The 13,189-nt window shown below is 36.5% G+C and overlaps 1 protein-coding gene across 2 annotated transcripts; it reads left to right on the plus strand.

Annotated features, from left to right (window-relative positions):
• The first annotated feature begins 5,727 nt into the window (after positions 1-5,727).
• hlx1 (H2.0-like homeo box 1 (Drosophila)) lies at positions 5,728-9,500 on the plus strand. Of its 2 annotated transcripts, XM_058393623.1 has the most exons (4): positions 5,728-6,321; positions 6,629-6,784; positions 7,044-7,228; positions 7,655-9,498. In XM_058393623.1, exons 1-4 carry the CDS (start codon positions 5,886-5,888, stop codon positions 7,961-7,963), a joined length of 1,086 nt encoding a protein of 361 aa, XP_058249606.1. In that variant the 5' UTR covers positions 5,728-5,885; the 3' UTR covers positions 7,964-9,498. The 2 variants fall into 2 exon arrangements, with proteins under 2 accessions (XP_058249606.1, XP_058249607.1); XM_058393624.1 differs by lacking the exon at positions 6,629-6,784 and having other exon boundaries at positions 7,655-9,500.
• The last annotated feature ends 3,689 nt before the right edge of the window (positions 9,501-13,189 follow it).

The raw sequence follows: 13,189 nt of genomic DNA on the forward strand, positions 1-13,189 counted from the left end.
CTGAGGACATCAGGAGGAAGGTGGTGACAGCCCATCAGTCTGGGGAAGGCTATAAGACCTTCTTCAAAAGATACCAGCTCCATCCATCCACTGTAAGACAAATCATACACTAACAGTGAAGCATGGGGGTGGAAGTGTGAAACTCCTGGGAAACTTGAACTGTCAGGCCTCTCAAAAAATTCTTGATGAGACTCTCTCAATCAATCTCTCTCTCTCTCTCTCTCTCTCTCTCTCTCTCTGCTTACAAGAAATATTAGAAAATGTCTTACAATGCATAAAAAATGTTTCCATAAAGCAAATAGAAATTTGATATGTGCTATGCTAATTAAAACAACATGCGCATATATAAATGTGTGTATGTATGTAGTTTTAATTATTAATCTCAGTCCTTGGCCATGCTTTATGAATTGGGCTTTTATTTTGAAGTTTGTCATACTTCCACCAAGCAAATCTGTGGCTTTTAATGTGAAGAACCCGCTTTAAAAAAAAAAAAAAAAAAAAAAAAAAAAAAGCGGGGCTGCGGCTGATTGGATGGTCAAGCCAGCGATCACGAGGTCACCAGGCAATCTGGTTTTGATGTCTTGCAATAAAAATTGTCCAGTTCATTACTTACACTCTGTTTCATTCAGCGCATTTGCAAGATCTTGACCGGTATGGGTTTTTGTTTTTGTTTTTTTTCCCAAATAAAATCAGCAATCATGTCATTAACTGTCCTGTAACTGACCTCTTCCACCACTCCAGAAAAAAATCCTCCCGTGGACATCTATTTGCGCTTCCTGCAGTTCTCCTTTTTGGCCACTAGGTGTAATAATAACTCTATGAAAGCTAAATGGGACAGTGAGCCAAAAATTCAACACCCAGAAGCTTGAGGAAATAAATTAGAAATCGGCTCAATCTGTCAAATAAAAACTTTTTTTTGGCTAATCTAGATAGATGGATGACTTTATTTAATCCCAGGGAGAAAACTTGTGAATGAGGACTTTATATTTGAAGAATAGCTGATATAAGTTGTGTGGCTACATCCTCTCTGCTCCATGAACATGCTGCCGTTGTACAACATGAGAACATACCCAAAACACCTCATCAGCAAAGCTTCACAGTGACCCTGAGTGCTTTATATAGCATATGAACAGGAAATGAGTAACAAATTAAACAGTCTTTGGAGCTCTGCAGTAGGGTCCTCTGGTGGCGTGGCAGTGAATATGTCCGGGAATGATGTGACTGCGAGCGAAAAGATGTTAGGAACTGAACTGACTCCTGAAATGGGCAGCAATCAGCAATGTAACAGAAAAATAAATAAATAAATACAAGCTTTTATTTCCTTCACATTAATAAATTCAAGATGTTCACTATTTGCACACAGGTGAGGGTAACACGTTTGTCCTAGTATGCTTTTGAGGATCTTAAATTATTAATAAATGAGGCCAATTAATTCTAAATTGAACCTAAAGAAATTCTAGTTTATTTATTCAATTATTTATTTAAAATCAATAAGCTTTAATTTCTTTAATTTCAGTCACAACAGTAAGAGTGTTCAGTGGTTCCAAATTCATGACCAGTATTTTCTAAAATTCTGTATGAATATTAAATCACTTTAACAAACCACCACAACACAAGTGTGTAACAGTAGCTGCTTAAAAGAGGATTTAAAAAAATAAACATCCCATATCTAAAATTATATTGGAGTAAACTATAAGTATACTATAGAAGTCTCTGCATAATAAGTAGTAGACCTCTATATTTCAGAGTCTTTACCTAACACTATTAATGCACATAAATCGCATTAGTGCATCATTGTTAAATAGAATAGAATAGAATAGAATAGACTGCTTTTAATTCCTTCATAGGTGTCTGGTGGAATTTAAACAGCTATAGCAAAATGTTTTGCTGTTATCGTTTACTATCTTTTTAATTTGTCTTAACTTTTTACGTTGCTTACTTCCATTACAACAATTAATAAGGCCTATGGGCCCTAAACGCTAATCCTCCAAAGCTCTAGAGACTCTGGTTTGCCTCAACAGTGATTGCCTTCGGTAAACAAGTGCACAATCAATCATTGTGCAGTCACAGAAAAGAGCACGGCCTAATCAGGACAGCTAGAGCTCGTTTTTGCGCATGGGCAAAGCCCACTGGGGTGCACTTGCGGAGAGTGCTTAAGATTTACGCATTAGCGGGATCACTGCCAGGATGCACTGGGAGCAGAAACTGTAATGGTTTGTTATTATGACCTTTTCGCGTTTCCATTAGTCCTGGTCTTATTTAGCAGTGAGAGCTGCAGCGTTCACTGAATTTGATTTAGCCATGTGTACATTGACCAAAAGAGAAATTAGCCAGCCTGGGTTCCTTTACACAAATGGCACGACTTCAACCTTTGCCGCCGCTTTTGTATAAATACAGAGGTTTTAATGGGCAGCATTGAAGCTTCCATTAAAGGAAGCTCTTTTGTTGTTTAACGAGCAGGTCGACTGAGGCGAGTGTGAGCTACACCGACTCTTAGATGTCCATCTACTGTTTGGTGAAGCGGGGTACGCAGTTCAAATACATTGCATTAACATGCCGTAAAAGAGCTTGCAGTTAGTGTTTCCAGTTCGAATAAATACTTGTAATGTTTATACGACATTTATTCTGCAACTCATATGGAAAAGACTGCATGCTGATTTATAATTAAAATGAAATGCGCCCAATTTCCTTGGACCAATAATAAAATAGCAAAATCATGTCGATTTACTTAAATCGATTTATTTATTTATTTACTTATTTTAACAAGTGAAAATGTAATATAACTGTTTTTGAGCGTTTTGCGGGTTTTTCACTATTTATCTCTGAATGATGAACTCTTTCACTGCAGACAAGCTGTTGCCCACTGCTCTTAAGAACTTGTCAACTTTATGAAATATAAAGTAAGAGAAATGGACTCGAAATTATCTAGGGATATTTGAATGCTTACATGTACTACACTACGCCCTCTTTAAGAAACCCGTTCAAATTACTCACTTCACAGAAGTCTTTAGAAACTCGACATCAGAAATCAGAACTCGTTCGAAAATAAAGGCAAATAAAAAGTAGACTTAAGGTAAGAGATTTTAAAAAGGAGTCAATGAGGTGGTAGATTATAATATAAAGAATAACCCATTGAAAATTAAGCAGAAGCAACCATTCAGTAATGAGAGATCCCATAAACATGACATACCATATCCTACACACTGTGCATTATGTTAATGCTTAACAAAGCTTTCCGTGATTGTGATATAATAGTCAACTTGCTATATTATTATTATTATTATTATTATTATTATTATTATTATTATTATTATTATTAGAGTATTCTCGTCCTGTGTTAAACTTTATAGACTATTTTTATTATAGCCTGTTGGCATCAGCTTACACACTTAGAGAAATGCTTGACGTAATAAGCAAACTTCGCGGTCGTATCTTTAAAAAAAATCACTATATTCATATAAAGAATAAACGATATAAACATTGTTCTTTAGAATTCGTTAGGTCGTTATTTTGAATGAGATTTGGATAAATGGTTCAACATCGCATTAGCGTTTTTACACAAACTATAAACTATATTCAGATGGCATCTGTACGGAGATGATGTATGCTACATAATCGAGATATAATGTTGACATTATGATGTAACCACATTATGAAAAAATAGGCTCAGATTGGAGGATGACGTAGGCAAACTACTGAAAACTGTTTCGCAGTGCTTCATATGGCTACAGATGTCTGAAGCAGAAATATACATATCCAGTTCCAGAAATATTAACTGACTTTATCATGACTTTCAGCATAAGCGGGGAGTCATACCACATATTATTAGTGCGTTTTCATCTTACTGATTATACACGATTCTTCATGAAGCTTATGTGTACAATTCTTCCTGAAAAATATCAACTTTTCACCCAGATTTAAAAATACAAAGAAACGATAATAAAATAGAATTGCCTTATGAATGTATTTTGTATCTAAAGAGCAGTGGGATTATTATTAGAAATTAACAAACAACTGTTTTAAATGTATTCAGATGGATACTGTCAAATATTATAAATATACTAACAGAAATATAGACGGTGCTGTGGTGGACGATGTGGCACAAAATCAACATTCACCCTCGTCTAAAGTATTGTTTTTAAAAGGACAACTTGTTCTAATGTTTGTTTGTTTGTTTGCCTGACTAAATCTTAAATTATATCAATCAAATGACCAGTTTGTCACTTTAACCGTTATTTCCCAGGGCTTTCTGTGCTACCGCAGCATGCCCTGCGCGCCTGAATTAACGTGCGTGTTTCGGCACACTAACGGCACTTCTTCTACATCCTTTTCCATGGATTGTTTTGACTGTAAGGTCCAGGGTAAACATTACATTTCATCTCTAAATTTAAACCGGAAAAGTGTCACTCTGAAGCCTTGTGGTAAGAGCTAGTCAGGGTCATAGACCTTTCCGGCATAATAAATCAGCCGTAATGAACGCCTCAAAAGGAACATAGGACCAGAGTGACGCATTTGTTAAAACATCTCAGGAATAAACTGACAGTCTTACATTAAATCTGACGTACACGTAGCATATGTTAACCAACGTGTATGGCATGAACGGATTAGGTTAATTAAGGCGAATAATTATCGAAGCGCAGAGTAAAATATTCATTTTAATGGGTATTTAATATTACTTTAAAACAAAATAGTGCTTTGTGTACGTAAATATTGAATAAAGAACAACAGCGATAATAACAACAATAAGAACAACTATAATAATAATAACAACGACAACAACAACAATAATAATAATAATTCAGTAGTTTTATATCTATCACATAATAGAAAGTGATGTGTTGCACTTGGGTTGTAGCCTACATATGGATGAAGTATCGCTTCTGAAGTTAATTGTGTTTTCGTTTTAGTGGAGAATAGATTTCCTTTGTTTATTATAAGCATAGAGACGGATTTGCGTCACCATGCAACTTGCAGGTTGAGATAAAGTTGCACAAATATTGAAAAAAGGAAGTGCTAACAGTCATTATAAAGTCCCCCCTCCTCGCTCCGGAGGAAATATGGACCTCCGCTGTACCCTAAAATACTGACATCTTCTATTTTGGGATAAATCTAGCAGGAATATCCGCTCATTTAGGTTTGAATCAGAGCCCTTAAAAACAGGATGGCCTGCATCGAGAAACTCCTGTTTCCTAATCTCACTGGGCCAACAAGGAACCGAGTGCTAAAAAAGTTTTTCTTTTAGTCAGTAATCAAGCATTTTAATTTATTGGTTAGTTATGATTATATCATTTTGCACTGTTATGTTTAGTTTTAAATTAACCTCAGTATTAGGTCAGGTTCATTAATGTTCACATGACCAGATGAAACGCTTTAAAGAACATTACAAACAAACAAACAAATAAAATAGGTGATGTGGTTACTTCAGCATTTAAACACTTTTGTGTGCAAATAATGTCACTTATAAAAGGAAAGTGTTAACATAAGAAGTAACATAATGCAACAGCAGAGGGTTGTATCACATTAGAATTTGAGGTCTCTATATATAAATCGATAGCAATGATGAAATCCGATGGTAATTCCAAGAGCTACACTTACTGCCTTCATCAGCTGTATTTCTTTCCCAAGGCTTCACTAAAGCATTAAGGGGAAGTGGAACTTTTTTCTGAATCTCCATTGGCCAAGACTGAACCAATCAGCATCTCTGAAGAAACTTCTGCGTAGAACTTCTTGGACCACATATTGGGATTTCATACTTGAGAACATTTCTGGAGTGTAGAGAAAGCGATGCGCTTCATTAAATAAAGCTTTTAATCCTGTTACATAGGCTATACTTAATGTCGTGATTTGTTATACACATAAAGATACAGACAATCAAAAAGAGGAGGATGTATACAGCCGGGCTGAATCCCCTTTACGCGTCAAATTTTAGTCTCTGGTCTGCCTATTGTTCGGGTGGTTTTGCGATGGACACAGTAAAGAAGCCTTCGTTTTGCATTGCTGACATACTACATTTTGGAGACAACGAAAACGTCGCAGGTTCTTCAGCGCTCGTGACACACATGGGAGCAAGGGCTCAAGTTCATTCCACGGCATCTCCGCTTCGCCCATCTCCGTTAGCGCCGGACGCAGCCGTATTCGGTGGGAGAGTGAGTGCAGCGTCTGCCTACCACAGGCACGGAATACACTTGACCTCTGTGGCCAGAACAACATTCTTTTCTCAATCAGTACCTCCACTTTCTAGCAAAGATCTCAAGTTCGGCATTGATCGGATATTGTCTACAGAATTCGAACCAAAATCAAAAGAATCGTCACCATTAAGAGGTAAACACCAAGTCACGCGCAGATTTCTTTCTTTCTTTAGTATCAAGAAATAATATAATGAGATTATCAAATGTCCAATTATGCGTGTGCTTATTCATTTTTAAAAATGCGCTGTAAAATAGAGAGGTGTTTACGTTTGGGCTAAATTACAGACTTAAAAGTCACGAAAATTTAGGGCGTTATTGGACAGCTTTTCTTATTGTCTGTAGAATATACTCAAATTGAATCCCAAAAGAATTGTAAAGATTTACACATTTTACCTTGCTTATAAAATAACTACATATATTACTTTGTTCTCTGCATACAGATCACACGTCTGTTGTTAGCTCGAACCGTCAGTCAGTGTCCGTGCAGCCGAACGCGAGTCAGTACTTCGTCTCCATAGAGCCGGGGATGAGCGACGCATCCTCCATAATAAGTCCCTCGAGACAATCAGGGCATCAGTATCAGGACTCTTTCCCAGGTAGTGTGACACTCCCGTGTTAACTCTCAGCACAAACGAGTTTATTGATTTTTATTTAAATTAATTTGCACTGTTAAAGCAAGAAATATTATATAGGACAAATGTAGCTGTGGCATCGCTTTTACGACCATAACAATGCTCGCCATTAACATGTAAATAATATAACCTATTAAAATATATTAACACTAAATTACATTATGTAGCCTATATGACAGGAAACTGATGCAAGCAACCATGTATGATGTTTGATTCTATACAGGACCCTATGCAGTTCTCACGAAAGACACAATGCCACAGACATACAAAAGAAAAAGGTCCTGGTCCAGAGCCGTGTTCTCCAACCTACAAAGGAAGGGTCTTGAAAAACGATTTGAGATTCAGAAATACGTCACGAAACCAGACAGAAAACAGCTTGCTGCGATGCTGGGCCTTACGGACGCTCAGGTAGGCTGGTGTTAAAATAAGGTGTGTGTGTGCGCGCGCGCTTGCGGGCGCACGCGTGTGTGTGACACAGGAGACGCAGGAAGCACACGATGCGCAGATAAAATAAAAATACTAAAAAGCGTTTGCTTCTCTCAGTTGCGAAACGCATATTCATGAGGAAATGAAAGTCAATTATAACGACTTTTGTAAATGATGAAAGCTCATAAAAGATAACTGTGTAGTTGTAGAAAGTTAAGCCTTATGATGAGTCTTATGATAACACTAAGGAATTTCATTACAAATAATGATAATTATGTCAGATTTTTGCGCAGCGAATTACATGCTGGAGACGTGCAGCGCGGAATATAATATTATTTAATGTAAAATATTTATAATTGTTTTGAAATCCATTTGGAGAAATTTATTAAACAATATCCTTATCTCCAGGTCAAAGTGTGGTTTCAGAACCGTCGAATGAAATGGAGACATTCCAAGGAGGCCCAAGCCCAAAAGGACAAAGAGAAGGAGCAGTCAGATAAAGCCGAGACCGAGTCCGAGCAGAAAGCGCGCGACGAATCCGAATGCGATACTGAGCAAAGCGATTCCGACTTCGAAGAAGAAGAACAGAAAAGAGATACGAATATTTCTGATCCCAGCAAACATAGCCTTATCATCGCCGGGCCTGTAGGCACAGACATCATGCCGGCAACAAATACCGTGACAGAGACGACAGCATCCTCACAAATACCTTTCTGAACTTTGTTGGAAAATCACCGATCGTGAATCGAAAAAACCACTATAATGCACGTCAAAGACAATAAACGTTTTAAACGCAGCTCAGCCAGTAAGTCGGTCCTGGTTAGGTCGTGCCTGGGACACTTGAAAAGTAAATATATCCGGTGATGTCACTGACTTGTTCCTGTATAAGGAAAAAAATTCAATCTTTTGAATATCTTTCATATTGTGAATTTGATCATTGTGAATATTCATCTGAACCACTTCTTGTTCGCCCTTATGACCTCTGGGAATTTACTCAATGTAAATGTTATCGTAAAGTTCATGAATCTGACTGTATTATATTTTGCTAGTAGGTATTTGCACTGAAGATGTAAATAAAAGTTTAGTTTTTTTCTTACTTGAAACCTGGTTTTAAATAATTGATGTGAATCCAGCTTCAATACTATTATATGAACAATGGTTATTATTATTATTATTATTATTATTATTATTATTGCCAAACATCTAGGTTAGGAAGTGAATGTCACAGAGAATTTTTGGTATGCTGTTAATGATAGTAGGATATTCAGAAATACATCATTCAGACACAAGCTCATTGAGGCAGTCTGGTTTTATCTGCAGAAACAGAAGAAAGTGAGACAGTGAGACAATATGACCAGAAGAACTGCAGCAGCTCCTCTGAGATGCTTTGAACAAACTGCCAGTTGAATTGCATATAAAAGTACTTGGTGATGTACATTAGAGATAATTTATTTTAGAATGCAGTTGCTAAAAGGCAATGTGTCATCACTCCACATATAGATTTAATTTTGTTTTTATTTGAGATATAGACTTTATATGCTGTTGCTTTGAAAGCATCTTTGCTTCACAGATTTTCTTTACATATATATATATATAAGGTCATAAGTGCATGATAAGATGAAAAGCGGGTATTGTATTTTTTGGCCCTGAAGACCCTTTTGCTCTGAGAAATGTTAGTTGGGAAAATCTGGCATCTAACAATAAACAGAGAGTGACGAGCTAAGATTTATAGTTTGTGTACATTTACTGGCTCCAGATATCAGCAACAGAAATGAATCCAACAAATGAAAACGGAGTCCATAAATGGACTCCAGTTGACTCTGTGACAATCACCAAAGACAGGTCATAATGTTGGAGTTGTGTATACAGTTAAGTCCATCATTGTTTAATGTCACTTTCCATAAAACAGTCGGTTTGTGAATAAGGACACAACCATAATGAGAACTGCTAAGGGATAGGATATATAAGATAAAGGGATAAGTGTGTATGTGCATGCATATATATGCTTATGTGTGTGTGTGTGTGTACATATATCCCATTAGCAGTTCTCATTTGTAGTTATCTTGATTGTAAAGATAAACAGTATAATGGTTCAATGACTACCATGAATCTTCCTGACCTTGTATAATCTATTTTCCAGAGCTGGCTGCGAGCCCGATTAGTGTCTGTAAAAACACATATTTTCTCAACGATAACTGTAAATTTGTAACATTTGTGCCAATAATGAAATCAAGACATTTAAAGTGGTAACACATTTTCAGTAGTATGGCATTCTTTCTGTGTGTGTGTGTGTGTGTGTATATGTGTGTGTGCATGTGCATGTCTGTCTGTCTTTCTGTTTATCGTGGGTGTAGGTTAATCTTTGAAGTTGGCAGGGACCCATTACAGACAGATTACACTGAGCTTATCTAAATTATTTTGAAAAACAAACACCTTCAGCTCTAAAACCGACCTATCCATCAAGTGATTTCAATAAGAACAGGTACATTTACTCATGTCCACCACATGCACATTTGTTTGCAACAACACGCGGACTCATACTGTACAAGCTGAACCACAGACACACATATTCTAACAGCTGCCTGAGTAAATGAACCAACACGGCTGAATAAAATATTAAAATACATTCTCATTCTTGTAGTATATTTGACTCAATAAAGTAAAATAATAGAAAGGTCAGATTAAGGGAGTACATTAGCGGGTGCATACATGGGCAATGAGGAATGGGCAAAAATGTGTGTGACTGGTTGTACAATTCCGTAAGGAGCGGGTGGTAGAGGAACTCTAATCTAAGAGACTGAGGCAAAACTGGACATTTCACATAGTGTGAATGTTGGTAGGAACATGTACTTTCCACCCCTAATGAAATCTAATCTATGCTGTTCATCATGCAAGTTTTCAGGCAAAAACAATGAAGTTCATTCTAAGTGAACCTTCTAAAACTAAAAACTGCATTATATTACTTAAGATACACTATATACTATGTTTCCACTAAAGACAGAATGAAATTGGCTAACCATGTGTGTAAAACAAAGTAACAACGTCTTGCACATTTGGGGCAGGCATGAGTGTTTTTCCATTCACCTCACTAAATTGCTATGAGCATCTTAGGAATAGCACAAAGCATAAAGAGTGATGGAGAACATCTCTATAAAGGAGAGCTCTGTTGGGGAAACGGTTTCTTTCGTGAATGACTTCACCAAAGATCACCAGAAGCACACTCTACCATAGGGTCTACTTTTTTCTCCTCCGGAAAGAGGGATGACCTCTTGAGATCACCAGTTTTTCCGCTTAAGGCCACATATTGAATTCCACTTCAGCGTTTACATTTCCCACCCCCACTCCCTACCTGCCCCCTTTCCATTCAGTGCACTGACACTTTGTACATAAAAAGCCACAGCGTATTTTTCTGGCTTAATGCTACAAGCATGCAATAGTACATCATTATTTTATGACTAACAAATCACGTTCATTCTCTCATATATGATAACGGTGACTTATGTTTTAGCAACCTGCAATTAATGCTGAATCGTTGTCCATGGAAAATGGAAAAAAGCCATTTTATCAGTGAATGTGGTGTAATATTTCCTGACTTTCTAGCACTCACATAACTGATATAGTCAGCAGGTGAGTCTTATATTATCCCTTACACAGCTATGAGCTGCAAACATAAAAATAATAACAACAATACAAGACAAATGCTTATAATTCTATTTTGATCACTGAAGTGTCCTAAAACTGTCTTTAATGGTCAGGATAGGAGAAAGTCTAGCTGTTTATATTTAGTGCCATTTTCTACCATTAAAGTAGCTTTTTGAGTGGCCCTGTAACCCAAGCAGGACAATGTAGGAGCTGAACAGCTTAACAGATTTCCTGTCTAAACTTAAACATTTTGAAAAAACAGCTGCTTCAAATAAATTACTACACTGTGTGTTTTGCTTCAAAACACATAAGGTCATGTATTAGCTTGTCCAAGTGAAAAGTTCTGCTTGATTGAAGCATTAGAAAAAATAACCTAATAAATATAAAACTCCCATGTATACATTTTTTGCTTGATTTTTGAGTCACAGTGCAGTTAGAGTGAGTTAAGGGATAAAGGATAGGTGTTTGCACACAAATCAGGCTAATCTGAAATGATGATTTGATTGAAGACAGTCCTTGCTTTTATTTTAATAACCTGCCAAAATAATTCAATAACAGATCTCAGAAAATCTTATAATATTTGCTTTAAAGAATGGAATTTGTCAAGCTTTTGAGGAATGATACTTTTGGTTAAAATAAAAAAAGGTTTATTCAGTGTAAATAAATAAAAAAACAATTACAAACACCAGAATTCAGTAGGGTATTAGATTTTTTTTAATAATTGAAAGGAAATTGCAGAGAACTTTTTAATCAGGTCTCTCATCACTGCATTTGACAAGAATGTGTTTACAAAGTATATATTTAGTCCAAACATTTCAACATTAATACATCCAGTCACAAATTTCATCACTACGTGTGTTAGAGGATGATGAGCAACATTTTGAAAACAAAGTAAAAACTATTTTTTTTAATTAAACTATTAAAATATATATTACAAATCCTCTTGTTTATTTTGTTTATATTTTTATCAATTATGTTTTTAACAGTGAGCTATGATAAAGGATAGTCACTGTAGCCTCTAACTAACTTGATCTACACATGTTCATGTTTGAAAACTGAGCCACATGTACAGGAACCAGATCCCGAAAAAATTCAGTTTATTGAGTGCTTTTGTAACATAGTTTCCAAGCAACTTAGATTTGCTTTCTGAAAACCAAGCCGTTGCCAGCTAGTTGGGAGAGAGGCAAAAAAAAAAAAGCGGCTAAGAGGCATCTATGGTTAACTTTAAGGATGTGTTTCTCTTGGACGACTGTCCGTGCAGCTATAAACCAAGGGAGACATTTTCATACTCTACATTTTTCATGGTTTCGCTCCTAGTTTCCTCCCTTCCTTTCTCACTCCACCTTGGATCCAGTTACCTTCTGCTGCGTTGCCTGGTAGACCACAGACGATGGGGCATCAGCTTCTTGTGAAACTCCATTTGTGAGACCCCCTACCACATGCTGTGGCCTCCATCTTTGGATGGAGCCTCATTGTCCTTGGACCTCTCTCTGACTGAGTGAACCCAAAGAGACTTTACCACCTGGGTGCTGACTGCTGAAGAATCCTTTCATCGCCCACCCTCTTTTAAAGTAATGCCTTGTGTGCACACTTAACTATCATTACGGTTTGTTATAGATACTAATCTAAAGGCTCCCAAGGCCTTTCACCCTCATTTTTATGTGGCAATAAACAGGCCATATTTGACATCCTGGATCTTTCGGAAAACTAGGCAGTGGTTTTCAGTTTTGTGGCATATCATCATTTGTGTGAACTGCTTTTAGTTTATTATTAATTTGAGCTTAGTGATCCTCCGTATAAGATTTATCATACGCCCCGTCTGGCTCCATGGCAAATGTATTTGCAGACGTTTACACCAGTGATTACAACCACAGCCCACTGTGATGAAAAAAAAAAAAAAATGGAGAACAAAATTACTGCCATCAAAGGTGGAACAAAATTACATTTAGTTTGCTTTCTGCATATAATTATCTTGCCTATGATTTTTGAATTTATAGCTGTATGCATGTTAACTGCAGGCATCTTCCAGTTAAACCACAGGATATCCATGTATTATATTACCTTAGAAATAATTTTATCTTGTGAACGTCAGTCAGGTGGCTTGACTTTTTTTTTAAAAATTGTATAAAAAATCACTAGAAAATCTCTTGAAATATTCCTTGTGTACTGTGTAAGAGTTAAATAGCTATGTGTATCATCTGTAGCCACATGCCATAGAAGAAACATTGCTTCCTTGTGTAACTTTTGAGATTTTCATATCCTCATTTTCACTTTATCATGACCTACAGACAATTTTCATTT

Source organism: Hemibagrus wyckioides, linkage group LG06 (genome assembly GCF_019097595.1).
Source record: "Hemibagrus wyckioides isolate EC202008001 linkage group LG06, SWU_Hwy_1.0, whole genome shotgun sequence".
NCBI classification, from domain to species: Eukaryota; Metazoa; Chordata; class Actinopteri; order Siluriformes; family Bagridae; genus Hemibagrus; species Hemibagrus wyckioides.

Bases quoted from the DNA above. Each gene is read 5' to 3' on its own strand.
- hlx1 (XM_058393623.1), top strand. From the start codon at position 5,886: ATGTATACAGCCGGGCTGAATCCCCTTTACGCGTCAAATTTTAGTCTC. The intron at 6,322-6,628 runs GTAAACACCAAG...CTCTGCATACAG, and splicing joins AGAATCGTCACCATTAAGAG to ATCACACGTCTGTTGTTAGC. The intron at 6,785-7,043 runs GTAGTGTGACAC...GATTCTATACAG, and splicing joins GTATCAGGACTCTTTCCCAG to GACCCTATGCAGTTCTCACG.